At 38.5% G+C, this 25,983-nt stretch overlaps 1 protein-coding gene across 2 annotated transcripts in view; it reads right to left on the reverse strand.

The window, feature by feature from the left end:
* Positions 1-25,983, reverse strand: part of Antp (homeotic protein antennapedia) — a 395,272-nt gene that overhangs the window by 32,700 nt on the left and 336,589 nt on the right. Inside the window, exon 5 of one of the 2 annotated variants that reach the window (XM_072303373.1) lies at positions 25,729-25,780. In XM_072303373.1, the coding sequence (XP_072159474.1) occupies positions 25,767-25,780 (14 nt within the window). In that variant the 3' untranslated portion in view covers positions 25,729-25,766. Of the gene's footprint in view, positions 1-25,629; positions 25,781-25,983 lie in introns of those variants that run through there. The other variant, XM_072303372.1, reaches the window with a different exon arrangement.

The following is a 25,983-nucleotide window of genomic DNA, read 5'->3' on the forward strand; positions in this document are numbered from 1 at the left end:
ATTATTTCCACAAGAACCGTGTCAGTGCTGCGGTTTACACGAGCTTAAGACGTGGGTCTAAAAATCCATCCTAAAAAAGAATCAGGCAAGAACCTGAAAAAAGAAGAAAGAACGAGTATCAACACAGCCGACGACAAGAAAGACGTATTCGGGCTCTTTTTAACTTTTCTCCCGAATCTGAGCGACACCTCATTGGCAGCATATAGCAGAGCATTGAGAACTCACGCTTCGCGTCATCGCGCCTTCAATTTTTCAGATGCAGCACGGACGTCCATCAAGTACGAATAGTTGTATCTCTGCGCCGTCGTTGACGCGCATCCTTTCCCTCGCTCTATTTCCATGTTGTGTTTGTTTCCGTTTGTCTTATTTGTAATGTTGCTTTAAACTAGAGCAGAGCATTGCGAGTTCACGACTCACGCCATCGCGTCTTACATTTTTCATATGCAATGTGGACAATTGGACATCCATCTTGCGAGAATAGTTGTATCGCGTTTACACTTTAGATATCTCTTACTTTTGAATTTCGAAATAAATTAAGGTTAAGTTTGCCCGAGATATGCTATGATATGTCCAAATCAATAGTCATTTTGAAAAGGAAGAAATATGTTCAAAGGTCTCTCATGAGGTCTATAAAGTGTGCGTATGTCTAAAAATCGAACCGGCTATCGTTTCTACGGGAGTTACACATAGAGAATGAAGGAGGGGGATAAAGCGCCTGTATGTCAACAAAAAGGTGACAATTTCACAGAAAAGTGTTTACGCTTCAGAAAGTAGTTCTTGGACCTCTGTTCACCACTATGCGTAAAAGCACCTCTCTTCACTCCTAACTCTCTCTTCTTCCGTTCATTTAAGAAATTTTCCGCATATATTCTCGGTCGTAATTTTTTTTCTCTTCTTATTTTGCTATCTGTCAGAGGGGCACGTTTTTGGCGCGCCAAGGGGGCGTATCTGCCAATGGCAGATTGGCCTTATGGCCAGTCCGAGCCTGACTTACGCGCCTTGTTCTTTAAGCCCCTCATTAAAAAAAAAAAAAAAAAAAAATCGACCGTTTAACTGATTTGGAATCAGGCGATAAAATCAAACCACGCAGGACCTACGGTTGAACCGGTCATCCCGGTCAGAAAAGCGGACAATCGGAATATTTCCCCGAGGTGGGGTGCAGAGGGGGGCGGCAGTGGGGGGGGGGGGGGCAGGTGATACCGCTTGACAGCGCATCTCTGCTCGGAACATCCGAGGAGGAATTCGAATGAGATTCCGAACAGGAATATCCGAAAAGGATCAGGCCAGGCGGGGGGCATGCTCGCTATGTTTAGATAACATTTATCATATTCAGTCTCTGTGACTCGAGCTCCTTCCAAAGCTGAAGGGAGCCCCCTCACTCGGATATCAAAACTAACACTCGCGCAAGCTACGTGTGTCTACTTCCTCGCGCGCACCCTCGACCGGATTTCGAATGCTCAGCATATTATCACTTTGCTCCCCTCTCGGCCTGGCGGCCCGGGCGGCGCCTTAATTGGATGAACTCAGTAGATAACTGCGTGGAAATTTTGGCGCCTCCCGGACGGATACGAAGCTCCGTGTCCTGGAATTAAGGCGCGGAGAAGGGAATTATCTCCCTTGAGCTTTTCCAGCCCGGCGTGAAAGCTCCCGATGTCTCGATGACGGAGTATCGATGCAATTGCGGCTTTTACGCGGATGGAGCCTAGAGTGCCGTGCTATGGAAGAACGCCGTGTGAGCCATCAGGCGTTGCCAAAATTCCTGCATTTTCAGGAAAATCCGTGAATATTTCTCGTCCGATTTTTCAAGGGATTTCGCTCGTAATTCGATCTGAAAAGTGTGAGAATTCCGAGGAAAAATATTCATAACTTACTTCAAAAATAAATATTTTTCGGAGAGAAAATGGCAACATTCGAATGCCTACATGGCGTTTTTACTTAGCATGACAGTAGAGTGCTGTCATGCTGATGGCAAACGCCGTATGAACATTCAAGAGTTGTCAAATTTTCCAGGATAAAACGTGTATTTTTCCTTGAAATTTCAGATATTTTAGATTAAATTGTGTACAACATTGTATGAAATGTTTGAAGCAAATATCTAACAGTTTCCTGGAAAATTCGTATTTTATGGGAGGAAAATTTGGCAACGCCCGAAGGCTCATACGGCGTTTTTCCTTAGCACGGCAGAGTGCACGTCCCTAGGGGCGTTTCCTAGCTTTCGAGTCTAGGTTCTTTAGGAGGAAACTCGAAGAGGGTTTTGATGTGGTCGCAGAAGTGTTGTAAACTTAAGACTTCGTGAGGGTAGGTCGTCCCCTCGTCCCTCGACATGAAATTGACAAATTATTTGATTAATAGGGAGAATATCATGATTTTCAGCAGAACCAGCTTTTGCTCTGGGGAAGTCATTAGTGGGAGAAGCGAGTAGTTCGGGGGAAAAAATGGTTGAGGAACGATTCACTTAGGGGCCGCCCCTAAATTACGTAACGTACTTTAAAATTTTGGATTCTGATCATTGCAAGAGATTACAAAGATTTGTCTCTGCAAAAAGTACAAAACGTGAAATAATAATCTCTATAATTTTGATCAAGGGCCGTCCCTAAATTACTTAACGCTCACGCCATTTAGTCTATACGTGTTAAAGGACAGGGACTTTTCACGGAAAAAAGTGTGGTAACATATATTATAAGTCTACTTGATTCTTTACAAAGTGACGCTTTTAGTGAAAATACCCAGAATTATACCGGTATTCATCAGAACTCTGGTTGCACTCACAATATATGGTAAATGCTACCATATAGTCTAGTGTTTATTACCATACTCGGATCACTGCGTCAGAGTATGGTAAAATCTACCAATTTTTTTCAGTGACGTCACAAACGCGTTACCAGAGGGTAGAAGGGGGTGTCTAAAATGCCGAAAAAGTTCGATATGTAATTAAGGGACGGTCCCCTTAAGGAAAGGAGCTGTTTAAGGTGCAACAAGGAATACGGTCCCGAGTATCTCTATTCTCTAAAGTTTGGAGCGAGAGATATGATTCTAGTATACTGGCGGCAATGCTCCCCTTTCCCGGAAGTAGCTGCAAATTTCGGAACTTTTGAGATTTTCCTGAATTTTTTCCGGCACTATTGAAATTCCCGGAAGGTTCCGGATCTGTTGCATTTTTCGGAACTTTTGAGAAAATAAAAAAAGAATTCCGGAACTTTCGACGGTCTTGGAATGGGACAACAAAAATGTTCCGAATTTCAGAACTTTTGACGGTCATGGAATAGGAGCACTGACTGGCGGGCTTAGGATTCAGGACACGGGCAGAAAAAGCTCTGGATGAGGACTCTCCACCTACGTTTTGACGTTGCTATTGGCAACGGCGGGTCCATGCGGCGGCAGTTGTGAATTGATTAATCGCAGTCTGTTCCAGGCACGGTGCCTATTCTTGTCGTCGGGACCCGCGCTTGCTTCTCCAGGGAACACAACGGAAAGGGAGTGAGCCGCGCTCGCATTTGCGCCCCCCCCCCCCCCCCGCCCCTCGTCCACGGTGATCTCCGAGTAATCAGTTTACCTTGCTCCTGTCAGTCTACCTGTTTCCCCTCCCTTTTTCGTCTGGCATTCAACTTCTGCCAACCATTATGAGACAACTGCGAGGAATCTCGCCCGTGGAAAAAAATAAAAATAAAATAAAAAATAAAAAAATAAAAAAAAATTCCCGGGAGGAATCTGCCCACCTGTGAGGCCTTTAACTCTTTCTTGGAATCAGCGCTCGTTACTGATTTCGAGTCGGAGGCCTGATTTTCGCCGTGCGTTGCGCCGGAGAGGAAAATCCCTGTGTCGTAGCACGCATCGGTTAGAGTCCCTTTATACTGAGAGTCAGTTTCTGATTGGTTCCCGTATTTTAGGCCTCCACAGTGTCACAAACGGGAATAAAGATTACATTTTCACCAATTGCAAAGATTATAATCTGGAATGGACCAGGGAATTACGGGTTCGGCAAGGAACAAACGGAATGAGAGGAGGAACGGAGAAAGGCATTTGAGAATGGGCCGATCAAAGATTACGAAAAACGTTCAATTTCTGTAATCTTTATTCCCGTTTGTGACATCCATGAGCCGAATTGTCTTGACTCTCAGTATAAAGGGACTCTAGCATCGGTTATCAACGCGCCTATGAGGATCAAGGCGGGAATACGAGTGAAAATTTGGGATTCGCGATTGTGATTATGATGGAAATCGTAGATTGTGAGTTTAATCAGCGCTAAAGCTGGGCTCATTACTGATTTCGAGTCGAAGCCCTGATTTTTGCCGTGCGTTGCGCAGAGAGAGGAAAATTCCTGTGACGTAGCTAAGCATCGGTTATTAACACCCATGAGAATCAAGGCAAAAGTACGAGTGAAGATTGAAATTTGCAGCTGTAATTATGATGGAAATCGCGGATTGTGAGTTGAATTAAGAGAAGAGGAGGACCCATTCAATTTATTTGACAAATTCAAGAGTTTTTGACTACCTGTTGATTATTAGTGTTATTTTTTTTTTTTATGAAAGAGCTACGGAAATAACCCAAAACTGGCAAAACTGAAGGCAAACTGAGTCATTGAGCCAGGTATTGGATGTGTCCAAAATTGCAGGACATTGAGATGCGCTGAAAAAACTAGATGAGAGAATGAGCGGAAATTTTCTTTGCAATTTCTACGAGAGATGGTGGAACTTTAAATGAAAATTCCAGAAAAATCAAGTTTTCAAGAGTTAATGCACATGTGAAAATGAATGTATAAACTAAATGATATGGTAAAAATGACCAATAGATAATTTTATACGTATTTGATGCTACTTCGGTTGATTTAAAACATCTGTTTTCAATGTTGTCTTCTTTTGACCCTTTTGTACATGAAAAAGTACCTGCTTGACTTTTTCATTCCACCAAACTTCGAATGGGAATATTATCAACCTAAAAAAGTCAGCGGTGAGGGGGAAGAAAAATAAAGGAGAGAGAAAAAATCCACTGATGCGAAAACAACGTTCGATCATTTGTAGGTATCAGTGGCAAGGTCGCAAGGTACACCATCCATCCGTTGTGTTTATTTTTGTGACTAGCACAGATTATGTCTATTCAAACCAAAAATGGACGACAATCTTCAATCGGAACACCCTCCTTCGGTCCCCTCAGTCCAAGAGCAAACAATTTGAGGCATTCTCGATCGATCAATCATTTCACCTCGGATAGGAATCGAAGAGACACATCGTATACAAACAGTTTTCATTGGCTGACAAGCTTGTCTGTTGATAGAAAAATGACTTTTTGAGAGCCCATCGACTCGCCTCACTAAAACCCCATCGATAACAATTTCTAAAGCTGGATTCAGTGAGGATTCCTCGCATTTCTCACTTACTCTAAGGTTTCATTTTCAATTCAAGAAGGAAATAATGTGGAGAAACACTTAAATCAACGAAAATTTTGCTAAAATATGCACGTGAAAAAATGTCCAAATTATTCCCTCGTTAGTTTGAGTCAAATATATTAAGTAACTACCAAAAGCCAGTTATTGGAGTTTTGATGGAAACGGAACATGAAGATGATGAATTCATTCTGAAGATAGTACAAGAAGATCAATTACAGCCGCACTAAAGAACACTGTGGTCAATGATTTGTTTCAACCCAGTTATTTGTACTTCAAAAATAGTTCCATGATTATACGATGATCCCTTGATAGAAGTTGGGTTTGGATTAGTGATGCAACTAAACTAACTTTGCAGTAGTGCTTAGAGTGTCACAGACAATTAAAGGCGCATTTGGTTAAGGGGAAGGGGGTTAATCTGGATCACTTTGAATTGTCTGGCTGGCATGGAATTCTGACTATATTCAATGTAGGAAAATGTAATATTTCCATAAAGAGTAGACCAAGGATTATAATTTTTGAACAACAGTGGCTACACAACAGATTAAAGAACAAATAGAAATGATTAAATTTCTACTTTATATTAAAGAATATCGACACCTGCATCTGATTTTTTTACTTTTTTTTTACTTTTTATTTTTTACTTTTTACTTTTTACAGTTGTTATATCAGATAATTGAGGCGTCGGTGACGATGTTTCAAAATCTCCCCATCTAATGTACAAATTGGGTTTCTGAAATGTTCTGTTTTTATCGTTGTAAAATCATAAAGAAAATTTTGCAAAAGTTTCAACAAATTCCAGTCATTTGCTTTAATTACACTTGATAAAACTTTAGAGATCTTGAGACACCGCAAATGCCCTTCCTATGCACCCAGCGCTTCAATTACAGATGCAAAATGCACCTCAAACATTTAAATTTTTGTTGTGAAAAAAATGGAGGAAAAAAATCACTGCTCGAAAAGCTTCTTCTCCTATAACATTATAATAATTATATGTATTATGAGTTCCTGAAACATAACCTTTAAGAGCTACCGTTACGCCAAGCCCTGCCGCTTGGAACCTAAGTACAAGTCAACAAAACAAACTTGCAATCGCGGAAAAACACGAGGGAAGACAAGGGGGAGCCGAGGCGTCGAAATGCCGGAGGACAACAAACTTGATACTTTACAAATTCGAAATTTATCCCGAGACATATCATTTCTTCCACAAAGCGGTGTTGATCAGCGCTGCAAGTTTATCTGATCTCCCCTTTTCACCGGCCGGAGCACTCGGGGGAGGGGGCAAACACTTGTTAAAAACGCATAATAAACTTATCAACTTTAGCCTCATGATAATAATTTAAGCCGCGCATTTAAAATTTCCTCTCTCGCGCGCGCGATATGCACCGCGCCATCCGACATCTCAATCTCGTAGAAATTTTGATTATAGTCTTACTTCCCGATAAATCTCTGGACATGGCCGAAGGGTCGGGTTTGTTATTATGGAGACCTTCTTCTCTCTTCTTTTTTGTATTATTACTTTTTATATTTCGTGTGCGTCGTTGCCGAGTGCGATTATCTGAAATTAGCACTTTGCTGAAAAGACAACTTCGGCCCAAAAAATCAGCCCTCCTGCCCCACTGTCCTTCAACTAATTTCGAAACAAACTACTCCGAAATTGCGGCGCCAGAGAATTTGGCCTAGTGATCAGTGCTTCTGACTCGAGGTCAAAATAAGTCTGGTTCGAACCCTGATTATGGAGAAAATATTTCCAGGATATGACAAAAGGCTCTATGGAAACAGATTCCGCTCGGTCCAAATCTCTGAGCTTGGGGCACGGATATTTATGACCTCTCAAAAAAGCAGTTTTCCTCTTAAAATTCCACTAAATCAATGTTAAGAGTACGAAAATGTTACCAAAATTATTGGATTTTCGGCTACTCATAATAAAAAAAACAAATATTGAGCTTTTGGCCGATTTTATTTTCAATAATAAATAAACTAAGGTCATACATAAAAAAAGTTTGCAAGAAAATGTTTATTCAAAATTTATCGTAACATGTTGATAATAGTAAACGTACAAAAATAAAATCGGCTAGAAACTCAATATTTGTCTCTTTTGGAAACGTTAATATGTTAACTATCCGTTGATTTTTGCACTTCCCGTTGCGTTAACCGCTTTCTACCTAAAATTTTGAAGAGGTCTGATGATACTTGATGCTATTTTAGCGTGCCTTATTTAGAAGCTTAATCACGACAGTTTCCTCCAAAAATCACTGGGAAAAAAAAGTCGCTTGGATGTAGAGTCCAGACTTATGAAAACAATGACAAGGAAAAATACTCTTGATTCAATCGGATTTTTGCTTGAATCAAAAGGAAATCGGCTTAAAATAGGAGGTGTACTTCTTGATTTAAGCAAAAATCCGATTGAATCAAGAGTATTTTTTCTTGTCAATGTTTTTAAGAGTCGTGGCCTCTAAATCCAAGCTACTATTTTTCCAGTGTTTGAAAAAACAAAACAGTTTGGCTAAAATTTGGAAATTTCGACCTGGCAACGTCGTTTATGTGGTCATCCTGATCTTGGCGGTAATGACCGGTTGTTCCACCAGCTTTGCCGCGCAGAATAAGCATGTATGCCCTTACGGATCGGGCTGTATTAAGTGTTGATAAAAATTACCCGCGCGCTACATGACTCGCGCCAACAACCTTTTTTCGAGTTGTACTTCCTTTTCCCTATTGCTGGAGCACCTGGGTTCGATTAAATGTCAGGATTCCGCGCCGCGATCAACCCTCCTCCAATTTTAGATTTTCTAATTTCAAACCGAAGGTGCTGGGTATAACGGGAACGCAAGAAATCAGCGGTTTCGAGGATTTAAGCGGATATTATTCTCGTCAATTTTGCTGAGAGAGATGAAGTGCATCTTTTTCCCAAGATAATTATTGGGCGAGATTTGTATTCGAGATCCCGGCAGAACCCTTAAATTCTACTGGAGTTTTATTAACAGCAAATCAGTATCTTCTTAGGGACCAAATCATTTGCTTATTCCCTTGCATATTTCAAAAATTAGCATTTTTAATGTACGCGCATCAATTGCTGATATAGGATTTACAGGGATTATGAAATAGGTTACTAATCGAGTGTCATAGAGCGTATCTGACCTTTGTGAAAATCTGAGGGCTAACTGGACAATTAGTCGTGTGCCAGTCAGTGTAAGTGTAAAGAAAGTTAAGGAATATTTTGATTGGCTCTCTATTAAAAAGTACATCTTGAAAGGGAATTAGGCAACAGAAAATCGATGGCAAAGTGCGAAACTACAAATCTCCATCTGTAATGTCGTACACTTCCCACCGTACCCTAGTTTTCCGAAGAAGAAAAAAATAATGTATGGTAGGAAGTGTGCGACGATGGAGACACGCGGTTTTTCACTTTGCCATCGATTCCCTACAGCCGAATTTCCTCTCAAGATGTATTTTTAAACAGATAGCCAATCAACATTATGTCTTAACTTTCTGTATACTTCCACTGACTGGCGCACGACTAATTGTACAGTAAGTCCTCAGATTTCCAGAAAATATCGACCTCCAATGAGCTTGAAATCGTGAAGTTTAGGAAATTCAACGTGGGCTTAAAAACAGCCCTTGTTGATACCTCTCCTTTTTTTAGACCCTCTCTCGCGGAAAATCGCACATCAAAGTTCCCGGCAGCGCACTGGATACTAAAATGACACGGGCAGAGCATCCGATCAAACAGACATGGCCTAAATCAAGACATCCGGCACCACGCAGAGCCAAGTTTGAAATCCCGAATCCTCGACTGGATAAGGTGGGCTCGTGCTTGTGGGCATAGATAAATTCGTTTTACGGCGGCCGGCGGCGTCACGCGCTCCGCCGTCCGCTTTGATTGCGTCAAATGAGCCCGAAACTCCTGGCAACCATGTCGCCCCCACCTTCTTACGAGGGGGGCCCAGGGGGGTGAATTTACTTTGTATGAAAAAGTGCGCGACTGCCAGGACTGCCCGAAGAACTTAATCTGGAGAAATTGTTGCAAACGTCAATTTTGGTTTTTTTTTTTTTTTATTTTTTTTTATTACTATAAGATCTCAAAGAAATAGAACCTCAAAAATTCAAAATTCACAAGTTGGCAAGCAAGAAGGAAACACTAAAAATAAGGTCCGAACTTTGTTGAAAAGATGGTAAAATAGTGCTGGGTGCAAGACTAAAATTTCCAAAACTTTCAATCAGCGTCAAAAATTTGAGCTCTGATGAGTATCAGTACAAGATTTAGTCTGAGATCTGGGTCTGAAGATGCTAAGTCTTGTATTGATATCGTTAGAGGTAAAATTTTTGACTCTAATCGACATTTTTGGAATTTTTTGGCCTTGCTTTTTCCACAAAATAGTGTGTGCTCAGCTTTTTTCACCACCTTGTTACATATTAGCATGTTGATGAATTCTTCGGTGAACGAAAAGCAAGGGAGCGTTAATGGGAAAAAATGAGAGTGATAACGTCACTTTAGCTATGGTCTTGTCGATCACCAACTTTTGCCCACGGGAAAGAATAGTTGCTTAGATCTAGCCCTGTAGACTCTTAAAAAATTTGACACGGAAGAATACTCTTGATTCAATCGGATTTCTGCTTGAATCGAAAGCCAAGCCTCTGAATCTGAGCGGATTTTTTTTTTGATTCAAGCAAAAATCCGAATAATTGAGGAGTATTTTTTCTTGTCAACTTTTTTAAAAGTCTGGACTCTAGATCCTAGCAACTTTTTTCCCCAGTGTCTGAGGAAAATGAGTTAAACATTAGGAGGACTAAGAGATTGAAAGATTGTATTTTAGACTTACCTTTTACAGCAAAAGCAGGGCAACTGATCTACGCTAAACACAGTCGCGAAACCAAAGGCAATAAGGCAACTGATTGTGGGCTCGTGAGGACAACGAACCGTTGACCCCCACGAAACGTAATCCTTTTCGTGGGAGTTCCATGTCGAATCGACGATAAAAGGCTTGCCGCGGTCAAGGTGTGCAAGGTCAGTTACCCAGAAATGACCTAAAACCCAAAACAAAAGGCTCCGCGCACAGGTAAGAGACAAAGGTGTCGCTCTATATTCCGCAACTCTTTGACTGATTATGCTGCAACCTCTGATGTCAAATTGTCACGATTTTTTTCTTAATTCATTCCTACGGTTGTAAAGACTGAACATTTAAAAAAAATTGACATTTCTGCTTCCTTCAATTGAGGCATCATAAGAACAACTAAAACTCAGTGAGGCTCTATTAGTAAACCATTCTTAATAATTTCCTCCTTGGGCCTCATAAGGGTTATCAGAACATTTGCGATTTACGTTTATTTAAAACGTAAAATGAAATTATAGCACTGTTTTATCAGCACTTCTTGACAACAACTTACCGCACCTTTTCGATCATTGTGATTTTTTTTTCATTGTTATTCGATGTCCGAATTCTTAATGTATTGACTATTCTACAGACTGTTCTAAAAATACTGAGACGTTACTCTTAAATTTGCCGCTCTGAGGAACCCACTCTGATAAGAGAGAAATGTCTTAAATCAGATTCAGTATTCGATGTAAATGACCCTACCATAAATAAATTTTAACTTTCGTGTCACAGGCCTTGAGATAAAGAGGCCCGTTGTTGTATATTTGACTTGAATACAGACTTTTCCCATTTAAAATCAGTAATTACATTTAGTCATGATGTCACACCTCATTTTATTTAAGAAAATGTGAATGTAATTTACTCGCAAATCATTTTAAACTGCATTTGAGCTTAGCCTTGGAGACTTAAACCCATGAAAAAAAAAGATAATTCTGAAAAATTGTCATTTTGCACTGTGTGTTACCAATTCGATTAAATTCTTTTTTAAGTCTTGTAAAAAAACTGAGTCAATCTCTATGGATGAAGATGATAGTACGTTCATAGATGGGATTTATTCACGCGCACTCAGTGGAATCGATCAAAACTGCACTCACAATCAGCTCCTCTTTTAAAATCACACGTTCTCCGGTATGATTCGTTTTTCGCCTTCATTTAGGATAGATAGGCAAAAACAGCTCCTGAGTGTTCATATAGTTGTATCTCCCAAGACTAACCCAACTTACATCCATGCACAAAATCCTTACAAGAATCAAGGCACTGAATGCATAATGGCTGGTTGTAATGTTCCACTTTTGCTCTCACACATGATTCGGTTTTCGAATACATTTAATTTTTCCTGAAAACTGGTAAAACATTAAGCTTCTATTATATAAGACAGAATTTCTCCATTTGTAAAATTACTTTTAACGTTGCAATAGGTGAGAGTTTTATTTCAATGGCACCTTGAAAATTGCAATTCTTTGTTGTTCCGATGAAAATTTGAGTAGATTATTCCACGAGAAAAGAGAAATTTCTAAGTATGCGCTTCAAACTTCGTAATTTTGGTTTGTTTTTGACATTTTAGAACTTTTTTGTGTCTTTGGAATTATAACTTTTGGACTTTGCTCAATTTTTATTCTTTCTATCGTATATCCCGCAGAATGTTACATCTCTTTTTCTCTTAAAGGGAAGAATATTCTGCAAAATTTCAAGAAATGCAGTCTTCTGTTTCCAAAGAAAAAAGTTTGAACATTTTAAACCCCTCAACACAGATACGTTCATTCCTAGGTTCCTTATCGACGTATAAACATGGTCCTCCATGGGAGGTGGACGCATACTTCTGGGACAGTCTGTTGCGTTGAATAGGACCCGAGTATGGCTCGGGAGAAACCGAGAGTAAATTAACGAAAGGGTTTTGACACCGGGGTAAACAAACGATCCACGGCGCAATTAAACAATCGCCCGTGTGAATGGCTACGCAAATGATTCGCTAATGAATTCCGCCAACAATCAATGACGTCACAATCTACCTGTTGCTCGGACGCTCGCTAATATTCGCCGGAGAACTTCGTCATTTTCATTTTTCGGCCTAGTAGTTTCGGACGTCAGGATTTTCCGGCCGATGTGGAATTTGGTGCGATCAATTATTTTGTTAGTGTTGTGCGCGGCCGCTGTTCGGTGCTATCGGTGCGGAGGGTGAAATTGAAAGTTGATGGAGATGGGAAAATCGTGATACTGAATGGTTTTGAAATATTTTGATAGACTACAGGGATAGAACGCTTACTCGCCCCCCTTTTATTTTGCAACAGATCAAAAAAATGGAGAATTTACGCACGCAAAGTTTTATTGCTTCATCTGAGAAGTGCTCTAAAAAGCAGATTTCGCTGTATTTTTCAAAAAAAAAAAAATTTGAAATAGGAAATAGTAGAAAAATATATTTAAAAGTGAGAAAATATGGTGAAGTTATCCGGCGGCATATCCCATACAACCCATACATCCACTAAATTTTCTTGATTTATATCTAATGCAAAATATTTAAGTGTATAAAAAAAAAATCTACACTGTGCATATCTACTGTAATACAAACCCGGCCTTTCACAAAGAATTTTTCTATAGGATTTTGAGCCTTGCCTAACTGCTTATGTAAGACAAAATCCCTGCATGCCAATGTTTTGAAGAAAACAAAAGTTATAAAGAGCCTTAAACGGCAGTGGTTAGCGCCGCGCGTTCGAGGAAATTCGCATACCTTCACATCGGTTGGCAATCGTTTAAACTCAGACGTATCAAAACAAAGCAGTCTCGCGAAGACCTGATCAAGCCCATTTTATTGACCGTTAAATCTTTCCCATAAACACGAAGGCGTGTACGAGAGAATAACTTCTATATTAGCCGTGCTATCTTTGATCAAATTAGAATGTTTGATTAAGTGGTTGTCATTACGCGAGAACGCATCATTTTAACATTACCAGCTACATCGGCGGTTGTTGCCAAGTTTGCAAAGGACCATTACGTTCGTTTTTGCTTTTGATAAACAGCAAATTTAACGGAAATTAAATGTCATAATCGAGAAAAAACACGGCCCGAACTGTATGTAACAAGGTGGTAAAATAGTGCTGGGTCTAGACCATTCTGCGAGGAAAACACGGCCAAAAATTTCAATTAGAGTCGAAAACTTTGAGCTCTAATGAGTTCCAGTGAAAAGCTCATCAAAGCTCAAAATTTGTGAACTTGTTGCCTTTGTTTTTCCCGCAAAATAGTGTGGACCCAGCACTATGTTATCACCTTGTTAATGTCATAATGCGTCGTTAAATAGTAACTTGCGGTCAAGACTTTGTCATACAAAGAACTTTCAAACAATTAGTGCATAGTTCAAGAGTCAAATCGACGCCATAAATAATAAACAAACCAAATTTTGCGACCAAAAATGTACAATACTAAGCAGATCCGTGCCTGTAGACCCTAAAAAACCTTCAAAATTGTAATTATTTGTGCTACTTCGATAACTTTTTCGTAGAACTTAAAGCGTCGGTCACCGTAGTAAGTAATCTCATTTTTATTTCATTGGCTAAACTGCAACAATTTTTCTCAAACCAAATAGTATGCCTGTTAATATAATTGTTTAGTAATAATTATTTCAGTCATAGATCTTAGTATAAAAAACTCAATGCATCTCTCCTCATTACAAACCAAATTACTGATCTACACTACCCTTTTAACACGAGGATTTATTGGTTTTTCCTTATTTTTTTCACTCCTGTGCATGACCCACTCTGGTTATTTCGGCCTGAATTAATGAGAGTCATAGAATCCATTGAGAAATTAGATCTGATGCTACTCATTATTACTCATATTTTGAAACATCGCTCCCTGAAAGCATGTTTTTCCGGTTCCACAATCGACTTCCTCGTCCTTCATAGACACAAAAATACGAATTAAAACCTCGGGGCTCTTGGCATCGTGGTATTTTAGCACAACCCATCGGACATTATTCAAGTGGACTTCGCCCAGGAAACGTGGTGTCAGATCAGTCGGACTCCCCCCATTTGAGCGTGGGGTACAAGCCACCGAACTAAAAACACGCTTTATTCAATTTTAGTTTCAAGGTTGTCGAGAGGTGCGGAATCCTCCCATGTTTAAGCCAATTTACAAGAGACACTTACATTTCTCAACGCTGTCTATGTTATGCTATTTCAACACTTAAGTATTAGCAAAACTGAAAAATAAATTGTTAAGTGAGAGGTATCCAAGGAGGTGTAGTACGATTTTCGCCCCAGTATTTTTGCTAGAGATTTGCACAGAATACGGAGCTTGAACGATAAATCACACGCACAACTTACTCGAGAAAATATCTTACTTGCAGTAATAGTTGTCGATTCAAGAAATGTAAAGTGTGTCATCTGCGCTACTTGCCAGCAAATTACGCAAGGCTTCAAAATGCCACCCCAGTTCTGAAGATTTTAATGCTTACTCAGTCACACATGTAATGAAAGTTCGAATGATTCATAACTTAAAGAAAAAAATCCTCCATTGCCTCGAGGAAACGGTGTTTTTCCACGGATTCACAATCCATGTACAACTCTGAAGGCAATTTTTTTTTTAAATTCGTTTGATTTCAATTTTATAGAAACAATTTTTCGGGAAAATAATAATAACAACTCTTTTGAGCAAATTTTAGAAAACAAGTGGGTATCCTTTCTTCCGTTAATCTATGTTTTTCATGTTCGGGTTTAACAAGTAATAGAAATACCTTACATTTGTTTTTGAAAAATACATTTGTAAGAATACGAATATTTGATACTTAGTCTTACATACATTTCAACAATATTCTTATAAAACTATCTAAAAATGTTCTTGAATTGCTTGAAAATGAATTGTATATAAACCCACCATTAAATCACATAAATATCTCCTCCGATGTGTCAAGGTTTTTTATGGAAACATTTTGTTTTTTCCCCGTTTTGAAGATACACGTGTAAAACATTTTATTGTTGCAGAAGATAATTTTTGGAGCCTCAGTGTGCTATTAGGGAAATAATTCGCTACTCTCTCCAGTACTGCTCGTTGACAAGCGAGGAGCGTAGAAACTGGAACGGGCCGTCCGGTAAAACACCTCCCGGTCGCGGATAGACTCATTAATGATGAATTTATGGAGGCTCCAATTATGCGATTTTTGAACTCGACTCCTCGCTCGCTCCGCTAATGACCGCGCCACCGCGGCCTCGCCAAATGGACCGCGAGCGCGCCGCTTCCCTCCCCCGTTCACACGCGAGCTACACCATGTCGTGCTAAATCTTCCGCTAAGCATTCGCCGATATCAAAGCTTTCCTAAAAGTTGCTTTCCTCCGAAAAAAAAAAAAAAAAAAAAAATAGTGAAAGTGTGGCTTGAATAATTACCACAGGGTCTACTCTTGGTCACCTCATAGCGCAACCCCCGACTTCAGTGGGCTGTGGCGTGACGAGCCTTGCGATAAATCGAGGGATCTGCCATTTAAACATGTTGAAGAGGATCGATAAATAGTGTGTTCGCAACGAAAAGTTTAATTATCGATTCTTTACCATAGCTTCAAATGGGGGAAAAATCGCTAATCGATCATTCACGCCTTGCCACTTTCAGAGGGCCGATTTGTGGCAATAAAATAACCTCGAAATAATTTTGAAAACATGAGGATCCTAATCAGTGTGTAGTTCACGATATTTATTTCTATACTTTATAAATTAAATTTAAATAGATAACTGAAAACCACGTGTCCCTCAAATTCAAACGATATAGGTCGCAGAAAAATAATTATATAGAACTATTTGCCTTCCAATTTTTTCTCCGCTTACGCGTTTTGATTTCTCCGCTTCAGAATATTAAAATTAAGACGACGACGAGCTCTAGCTCTCACACATTTTCCCGGTATTTTATTTTAAGGTCCGATGTGCTCTATCATGAAGAAGTCTGAAACGCCCCCTTTTCAGAGCCAAGATTTCTAAGTTGGTTTTCGGATAGTATTAAAAATACCACCAGCTACTCATGCCATCCTCGTTTTTACACACGGAGCAGAACTTGGAGTGTCCGCCCTATTTATCTGCAGAAAATATTAGTTGATACAAATAAATAATAGGGAATCGAAAGCTAAGATGTAGTGTACGAAAACAAAAAGCGTAAGGTGTGTCGACGACAAGGTGGACGAACTTTGGCTTTATACATTTTATCTGAAAAAGATTTCTGTTTGTTACCTGAAAAGTTCGGTGTGTGATGAATGATGTCATCGATTGTCTCTTAGAAAGAGCCATGAATCTGATGAAATTGAATATGTAAGCTTGATGTAAAAAAATGTAGTTTACTCGTTGAATATCTCTCAATAAAACTGCGGCAGAAAAAGAATCGAATCTAGTAAAAAGGAACTATACGTAGTTCGGAAAACGAGAGGTTTGCTGTTTGTTGTAGAATTTTCCTTTCGTTCCTCGCAGAGAAAATTTCGAGTTTTAAAATGTTGGTTCATTGCAGAGGCTTTGTCTGTTTCGTCAAAAAATAAGTCATATAAGTCGTAAAAATTAATTTCTTTTGGAGTTTTAAAAACTTGGTTCTTGTCATCTGACCGCGAGAAGAGCCAATTTAATTCAGAGAATATAGCCAAGCGTGCAATAGGTTCCTTCTCAGAATTCCGACTGGTCAAAGCAGTTTGTCGTTTTTCTTACAAAAGTGTACCTACACAATTTTGTTTCAAATTTTTTCTGATTTTTGCATGAGATCAGGGAAAAAAATTGGGAAACTGTTCATTTAGAAATGCCCAAAATTCTCCTTGTAAAAATTCAATTTCCGAGAGGTGATTTGGCAACGTTAAAATATAGTTACGTCTTTCGTGAGGAAAGCAAAGAGTTCAGAGAGAGGAACACTCTGCTGCGCGGTGATTTTCATGAAATTCACCCATGGAAGTAACAAGCAGAGCATTTCTTTCAAGGAGAAAAAACTCGAGTTTATTTTCATTGAAAAAAAAGTGAAGTTGATTTAACATTCTGGATGTACAAAAAAAGTGCGAAAACTTACAAAATGCTGAATTAACTGCTACAGCAGTTACTTTAACAATTTCAAGATGTAAAACTAACTGCCGTAGCGGGTAATCCAGCATTTTGTGAGTCCTCGCACATTTTTTTTTACATCCAGAATGTGAAATCAACTTCACTCGTTAAACTCGATCCAAACGAACATTCGAAGATTCAAAGCGCTTTTAAAGCTGTGCCGATACTCGAGGCCCGAAAGGGTTGAACCACCCCTACACTGAAAAAAAATTCTCGGCGTTTTTACCAAGGTCCGTTGGTACCTTTACCATCTCACTTTTTTTACCAATTATTGGTAATTTTACCAAGACAGACAGGTAAACTTACCCAAAAACCGGTATTTTTACTGCTTTTTTCAGGTAAGAATACCACTTTTATTGGTAATCAATTCCCGGTAACTTTGCCATTTTATCTCGGTATTTCTACCGCATTCGATACAAAATATTGGCGGTTTTACCAAGGTATAGTAAAATTACCGAGAAAGTTCAATAATTTTACTGAGATTTTTCGGTAAAATTACCAATTCCATAAATGGTAATTTTACGAAGAAAAAACTGGGATCAAATAGAACCCTGAATTCTTGGTAATTTTACCCTTTTCTTGGTAAATACACCGAGATTTTTTTTTCAGTGTACAGCACAAGCGAAGCGGCGGGGGCCAGGAAGTGAGTTGCATCGGCGGGCGAAACACACATACTATCAGGTGGAATGAGTAGGATATCGTGATAATGGACGTAAGTATTCCGGGATTTAGCTCGCACTCCCGAAGTCTCGATCTCCTCCATAAATCAAAGCTTTCATATTCAATAGCGCCATCGCTTATTACCCTACCCGCCGCCCCTCCCCCGCCCGCGCCACCCCTCCCGCGCCCCTCGGTGGGGCCCCCTCCCCGGCCCCGGCCCAGCTGTAAATTTGCCCACGACACTCTCCTTCGGAAAGCTATCTCAATTAAAGCTCCCCTCGGCCCACGCCGCGCCGGCCGACCGCTCCGTTCGGCTCGTCGGACCGCCCGCCCTCGAGACGAGGTGCGTTCCGTTCGGCCACCGCGATTTTTGCACGATTCGGAGGTGAATTCGCGGTTCGAGTGGGTTTCGGGATAATTATAGCTTCATGCACTTCTTTTTGGCGAAAATTTCGGGGTTATAATGCACGATTTGACGACAATGTGACCTCTTTGTTTCTTAAATTTGACCCCTGGTGCCCTGAGATCAGTTTAAGCTATGGACTACATTTGATATTGCATTTGACAAAAAAGGAAACAAAAACAATGCTATGTTGCGTGAGATGTCGCAAATTCACCGGCTATATAGAATACCGTCCTTCCGGCATCATAAGCCAAATATCGGAATGTTATACCGTACTTCTGTCTCTGACTATGAACAGGTTTAGCGAATCGAATAGAAACTGTCTCTAGCATGATCAGAGTTTTTCGGCTTTCAGACCTGAACGGACGGTATGCTCTATTTAGCACGTAATTGCGGCTCCCACGGCCGGAGTTTTTTTTTCAGTGTAGGAACTGCAAGTTCCTACTCATCCGTAAAAACACGCATGTTCATAGGAAACTTCTTGCACATACGTTGTTTTTAAAAAAAACACAAGTAAAAGGGATAATCAATGCTGGCCCGGGACGTTCCGGGGTGGTTTTAACCGCCTCCTTGACCAGGAAACAAACATATATAAAAAAGTATGAAAATCAAAAATTATATAATTCATTAGTATAATTTTTCATACGTTTTGTTTTCTGATCGAGGCGGGAGTTAAAACCACCCCCAAAACGTCCGACGTTTTAGATTTTGTTGTTTTTTAGCCTTGATTACCCGTTTTTCCCGTATTTTTTAGTAAAATTGTTCCGGCTATTTTCGTGTATTTTTGTTGTTTCTAAACTGAGACGGAAATCGTAGTTTCTAATCGCAAAGTATAGCCAACACTATCCTGTGGTTACTCTGAAAAATGAGGTCGGCTCGCGGCTGAATTATGGATACACCACGTCTCTTTTCACAAAAGATTGGTATAAGTTGAAAACTTCGATTGATTTAGGCAAGCGTTGAGAGGAATTCAGTATTTAGTTATGATAATTATAGCGTATCTGACGAGGCTCGATTTACATTTGGATATATTCATCAATTGCTGTATATATGATCAGTTTTTGTTGATCAAGATTTGTTTAATACGAATTATTAGTTTGAGAAAAGTTTGCAAAATCTTATTAAAATCGTGATAAAGCTTTAGCGCTTAAATATAAAAAAGATTAAACTGTTCAGAGTTTAATACAGAAATCCGTTTTTAAAAATCCAGGTTCCTACTGGATAATTTTGGCACATTTTAATGGATTCGCGATGTGGAACAGAGGATCTTGGAATTTTGATCGATGCGCTCCTGCTAAATTAATTGTGCAAAGGAAGAACTATAGATGAAACTAATGTCGCTACACTAAATTTTTAACTAACATCGGATTGCAGAATAGGTGAGAGAGTTTACTTCAAATTAATTCTAAATAACCTATATTTCAAATAGTTGAAGCCTACAATGTGCTAGGTGAGGACATTGGATTATTTTCAAAAGTTGATTTTTCAAGTTTTCATGTTAATGAGTATTATTTTTGATACATTATTCCTGGAGCAAAAATTCAATGCAAAAATGTTCACATGCATCATTCAATCATCCCATTTTCTCATTCTTATTCTACGTGACATTAAACTAAAATCATAAAAAAGCTCCCATACGTTTTCCTAGGTCTACTCAGTGGTAAATCTACCCCACACATTTTGAAGTGAATTCATACAGTTATTAATTATTAGTCAATACTACTGCAACGCAAACATTAAAAGGAAGAGAGGGGAAACAAACTCAGTTAGTACTCAAATGGTACCCTATAGCGAATTGGTCATTTACACTTTTGCAGAACAAGATTAAAGAATTAATGAAAATATTCATTAAAATAAAACGGATTCAAAGGCCACAAAAAAGCCTTTAAAACGGTTAAAAATTAGGATTATTTTCTCTAAGCCTACGGTTGATAAAAAGGAAAAGAAGACAAGTCAAACAATTTTTTGCGAGAGCATACATTTCCTTTATTTAAATCCTCTGTCAAGCTACTGCCTTTTAATATTCCGTTAATTCACAACGAAACGGCTCGACGCCCACAGTTTCCAAATCGCGCTAAAAATAAATCGATACAAACTTAAAGTGCAAAAAAAGTCCACACTTACGAACAAAATCTAGCAGCAGCGGCTGCGGCGCCATGAAAGGGTGAATACCTTTGTCACGCTGACACAAGACCACGGATTAAGAAGTTTAATAACCTCACAGAACTGTTCGGTGAAAATCGTATAAGAATGAAGAGCCTCAGAGATATCTATTATCTGAGCATGGCGCGGGCAGTCTTATGAATATTTTGCAAGTTTAATAAGCAGCGGGTACTTAGAATTCTCCGTTTGGAGAAATTAAAATTATATTGCTGAGATTAAGCGACTTATTTAAGACGAATATATCTCAGCATTGTATGCGTCTCTCTACTCACCGGTACATTTTGATTTCACTCAATCTTTTATAGGTGATGCAAAACAAAGTCAGTAGGTAGGTACGTCCGGTTTTTTCTTCTTGACTGCTGAGATAAACCACCATCACAACAAAGCTTAATTTAAAAAAGGAGAAAATTAAACGTCAAACAACACTGAATTGAGAAAAATTTCAGCTTAAAGGACAAAGTGTTACGTTCAAGTTTTATCCTCTCTCTTTTTTTTTTTTGATAGCAATTTTATTATCTTCATACAAATTTGAGATATAATCGGACAGCAGCTATGCCCGAATTTCGGAAGAAAGTGCGTTTTGGCATAATATTAGTTGTGCAGGTAAAAGATTACATAGAGAAAATACTAATATAGTTTCTTATATTCTTGTTAGTGCATCTCAACTACGATTTTAATATGTGTATGTTGATACTATTATCCTCGCATTCATTTACTTACATTTTTATTATCCACCTCTATCTTACTTACTGACATATTTTATTTTGATGTTCTATTAATTGCGCATAGATTATCTTCACTTTTTTTCCAATCTTGTTTTACCATATTTCTGTTATTTGCTTAAGTGTTTTTGTTATTTCCGCTATTCTGGCTCTGGCTTTTATTTTTTTCAGTCTCCTTGTGTTTCAGCTGCATGACAGGTTCCGATTGAACGACCAAGAACTTTAAAAAACTTGACCGACCTTTCATTTTTGGTTGATTTCACTGTTCATCTCGAGGAAATTTTAACGATATAGGCTGAAAGCCGTTTGTCGGAGTTGACGGAGATAACAGTCCAACTTTTGGTAAGCTCTTGATATTTTCAAAGTTTAAAAATATATATTCCCCTTTAGGAATGGCAAGCGGCACAAATGAATCGATATGAATGAGATGTTTTGGTTAGTTTCTTTCTTAAAGAAACAAAAACAAAAATACGCGAAGTTTTTAAAAGCTGCAAATTTGACACGCGTTATTCGATGTAAGAGATGGAAATTGTAAATGGATGCACTGAATATATTTTGGATCTTCTTGGCGGAGAAAAGAAAGTGGCATCGTAACCTGCGTGACAGAGAGGAGTTGCGTAAAAGCTTATACAACGGAATCAAATCCAAGTGCGATAGGCAGTAGGATTTACACAGATGAATATTACATTAGCAGCGCGGTTACGAGATTGTACCGATGCGAGTGAATGCGATCAATGTGAAATCAATACATTCGAACATGTAATTTGGTACCAATGCCCGAGAACCGATGAAAATCCCGCGGCAGAAGATTTATAACTTTATGAGGTCCTTCACCGCTGTGTTAATGCCAGGTTTGTTTACAAACATACAGTCCGATCACCGCGATGCCTCTGATTTATGCGTTCGAACCGCATGCTATCATTTTCTCAAATTTTTAGGAAAATCCATTCTTGCTTCTTCGATTCTTTGACTGCGTTTCTGAGGAAGCAGGTGATTTTAAACTGATTTGAATTGTACAACTCAATTCTTCGTTTCTCTCACGAAAGAACTTAACTCTATTTCAATGTTGCCAAATTTTCCCTTTCAAATTGCACATGAACCAATGGAATTTTGGGCATTTCTAACTCAAAATTTCACAGATTTTTCCTCGAAGCTCGGGCAAAATCAGAAAAATGCTGGATACAGTTCGGACGGGTACATTTGTGTAAAACAATTACTCGTTTGAGTTATTTTGGCAACCATGAATTGGAGTTACGTTTCTTCGCCCGGGAAACAACGAATTCCATGAATCAAGGAGATTGGATTGAGCTTCCTCAAATAAAAAGGGAAATGAACTTTTCTCGCTTCAACCATTATTGCTATAATTTCGGGTCCTGGGATCAAACCTTGTTGGCCAGTTTACTCCCGATTGAAAGTTGCGGCAAGAATGTTGACTTTGATATTCGATGGCTCATCATTGGTTTCCATCGTTGAGGAACTTCGAATTTGCTGTAGAAAAAGCTCAACTTGCGCTCAACTTGAGTTTAGAACATAATTTTCCCTACCTGAAGTTGAATTCAGACTTTGGGTTTCGCTACTTGCAGTCTACCTAAACCTACAACGTTTGGGCCCTGGTAATTTTGATTCAAGCGTGTTTTCCCTATATTTGAATACCAACCCTATGTTTAAAGTTACATTTGGTTCTAAAATTTATTGTTTTCTAAATTTTCAACTTTATTGACATTTCACCAACTTAGAATATCTCTTCGAGAGCAAAATGTGCATTCTGAATTTTTTTTTGGAGACATACACCTGTTTTTTTCTAATTTAAAGACGGGTAAATTTACAAGTTTTTCTACTGGTCAGTAAAATGAAGTATGGATGAGAAACAAATAGCGTGAATTGCATTTTGGTACTTGTCGTCTTAATAGAGTGAACCCTATTATCAAATTTATTTTTTAGTGTACAACAATTATTCCTTGAGATACATATTTAATCACCTTGTAATAAAATAAACGTTGTAATACGAATTATTACACGAATTGTAACACGGACTATTGCTTTCTATATCCAGATTTCAATATTATATTTTAAGGATTTTTATTATTGACTCATTTTATGCCTATATAGATCTAGTACTGTCTCAGTGGTGAAAGCAGCGTTAGAGCAGAGCTGAACGCCACCCTATTAGAACAGTGAATATTTAAATAATTTCACATACTTGTGAAATAATATGGTGTAATTAGGAGAGTATCCTCTGCAATTCTTCCTCTCTTTCTCCAACGTTTGATGAGCTGATTTTTTCCATGACCGTCAGGTTTTATACCCCACGGCCAGGATAAATATTTAAAAAAAGGAAGAACATTAATGCGCTGTCTAAATTATGATAAGAAATTCGTTGAAATTTACTGGCAGTTAGGTAGAGTTTGTTGGCGGCATGGTTCAAAATGAAGCATTTCAAAACTATCAAACTTTACCTATTGAACTACTCAAATACACAAAATCAGTGGAATTATTTTGAGTGTTAAACTCACTCAGAGCGCTGAGTCTTGAATGCATGTTTATTTTTAGGTTTTTTTATTATTTCTTGCGCCCTCATTTTCAATTTTGTTTCTGATTTCAGACCATTGAACTTGTCTAGCTGCATTTAATTAACAGAAATAGCTCAAAAAACGGTATTTAAGGAGTTGCGATTTCTATAAATTTTATTTTGAAAACATAGGAAAACCGGAAAACTCCCGAACTAACAGAAGGCTTCAGTTAAAACTTGCTCCTATTTCCATGTTACCCTCTGTCATGAATTAATTTTGGATCTCAGATTCTGGGGGACACGAATCTATTTTTTAGCTTAAATAAGAAACATGAAGTATCAATTTTTTTTTTAAATTTTAAAATTTTTGGGAACCGGTTCTTCAAAAAAAGAAAAAACTAATGATAATTTGCAAAATCATGCCACAGAGGAAAGTATCAATTTTTAAAAACCCAAAAATAAGTTGATACGAATTCGTAACGCTATGCCATAGAGGATTAACCCTAGTGTTACATTTTCTCTCGGTGCATCAGAAAGACCAAGCACGAAATTTACAAGAAAAATTCAATAGTCGTTCCGAAATTGCCCAGCAGATAGCAGCACGGGACGAGGCGGCGAAAACGGACGAAGAGAAAAGCGCGGAGCAAAGCACGGGAGAAGAGGAAGAGAAAAAACACACACACACAAAATAAATGATGTGTCAGAAACTGATTACAATATTCAAGATGAGAGGAGCGTAACGGACCAATCAGGTTGAACGGGCGGGTTAGGCGGGTACCAGGTTCGACACTTTTTAAGTGGATATGGGAGGAACCGCTCTCAAACACTCCCAGAAGGAACATGGCCTCAAAGCGCGGCAGTAGAGAGCGGAGCGCGCTCGGGTCCGCAGCCCAATCGCCTGGCTCCGTGCTCTGCTGTGGCGGGAAATTCGAAATTATTCTTGGCGTTCGTTCTCCACGCGCTACCACGTGGGTTCTCGTCCGCGGACCATTCTGACGTCCTAAGGAAAATGTCGTGTGAACATTCGAGGGTTGTCAAATTTTCCTTGATAAAGCATGTATTTTTGACGAAATTCATGCATATTTTCTCCTAAAGTTGTCGGATATTTTAGATTAAATTGCGTAAAAAATTGTCTGAAAATTTCGATTTTTTCACAATTTTCTCAGTGAATTCGGTTTTTATCGAAGGAAATTTGGCAACGTCTGAAGGCTCATCGGCATTCTTTCTTAGGAACAGTATTTCATTCTTTTCACATTTATGCTTGATGAGAGATTTGTATTTTAAAAATAAATGAATTATGATACATTTTATAAATAATAAATGAATTTAAAAATAATAAACTAATGAATGATAAATATATTTAATGAACAGTCGATAAATTTAAAAGGTAAAAATTAGTAAATTTTAAAATAAAAATAGAACTTCAAATAAGTTTGATTATGAATTTGTTCGTTTATTTTTGATCAAGCAGATTGATGCAACAAACGATGGTATCTTTTTAAAACTTGTGATGAGAAACAACTTAATCGGCCCGAAACGATGGTAAACAATCAACTTGAGGTGGGGCTGAAGCCGTTAAATAAAATCATAAAGTAAAAAAGATACATTAGAGACCATAAACTTTTCATTTGAAAAGTTCAATATGTTCAAAATTATTTTTCTTCAGAAAAACTTGTTGAAACTTCTGTATAATACATTTTTGTTTTGCTTTGTTTTACAGGTTTTGCAGGTTTTACATGAATGAAGAAGAGGCGTGAAAGTTAACATTTTTCTTCGAATTTTGGAACATATTTTATTATTTTATCCGATTTTTTCCCTCTTTACCCTCTTCCTTCTCTTCATTGAGGATTTATAACGTCTTTAAAAAGTTTGCCCGCTTCTCTTCGTTAAAGCTTCCAATATGTTGGCATCATGCAGTTACTCTCCTTTTTCTCAGGAGAAATCTAATCGAATTTACGTTAGTTTTGACTTACCGGAATGGTATTTCAAGTTGGTCGGTCATCTTGTAGGTTCACACATTAACATCTGAAAACAAAACAATTTTGATAATAGAGCATCGTCAGTTTAGCTTAATTACATAAAAGGACTCAACTACCAATCGATCTGGAGCGTGCATAAGTGACTCAGTGCAAACATACATTAGAGGTAACTACAGGGACAGTGGTGCGATTTGAGAAGGAAAATCGATGATGAGAGTGGGAGAGACAATATAGTAATCAGGACCGTAA

The sequence above is a fragment of the Bemisia tabaci genome, chromosome 8 (genome assembly GCF_918797505.1).
Source record: "Bemisia tabaci chromosome 8, PGI_BMITA_v3".
NCBI lineage: Eukaryota > Metazoa > Arthropoda > Insecta > Hemiptera > Aleyrodidae > Bemisia > Bemisia tabaci.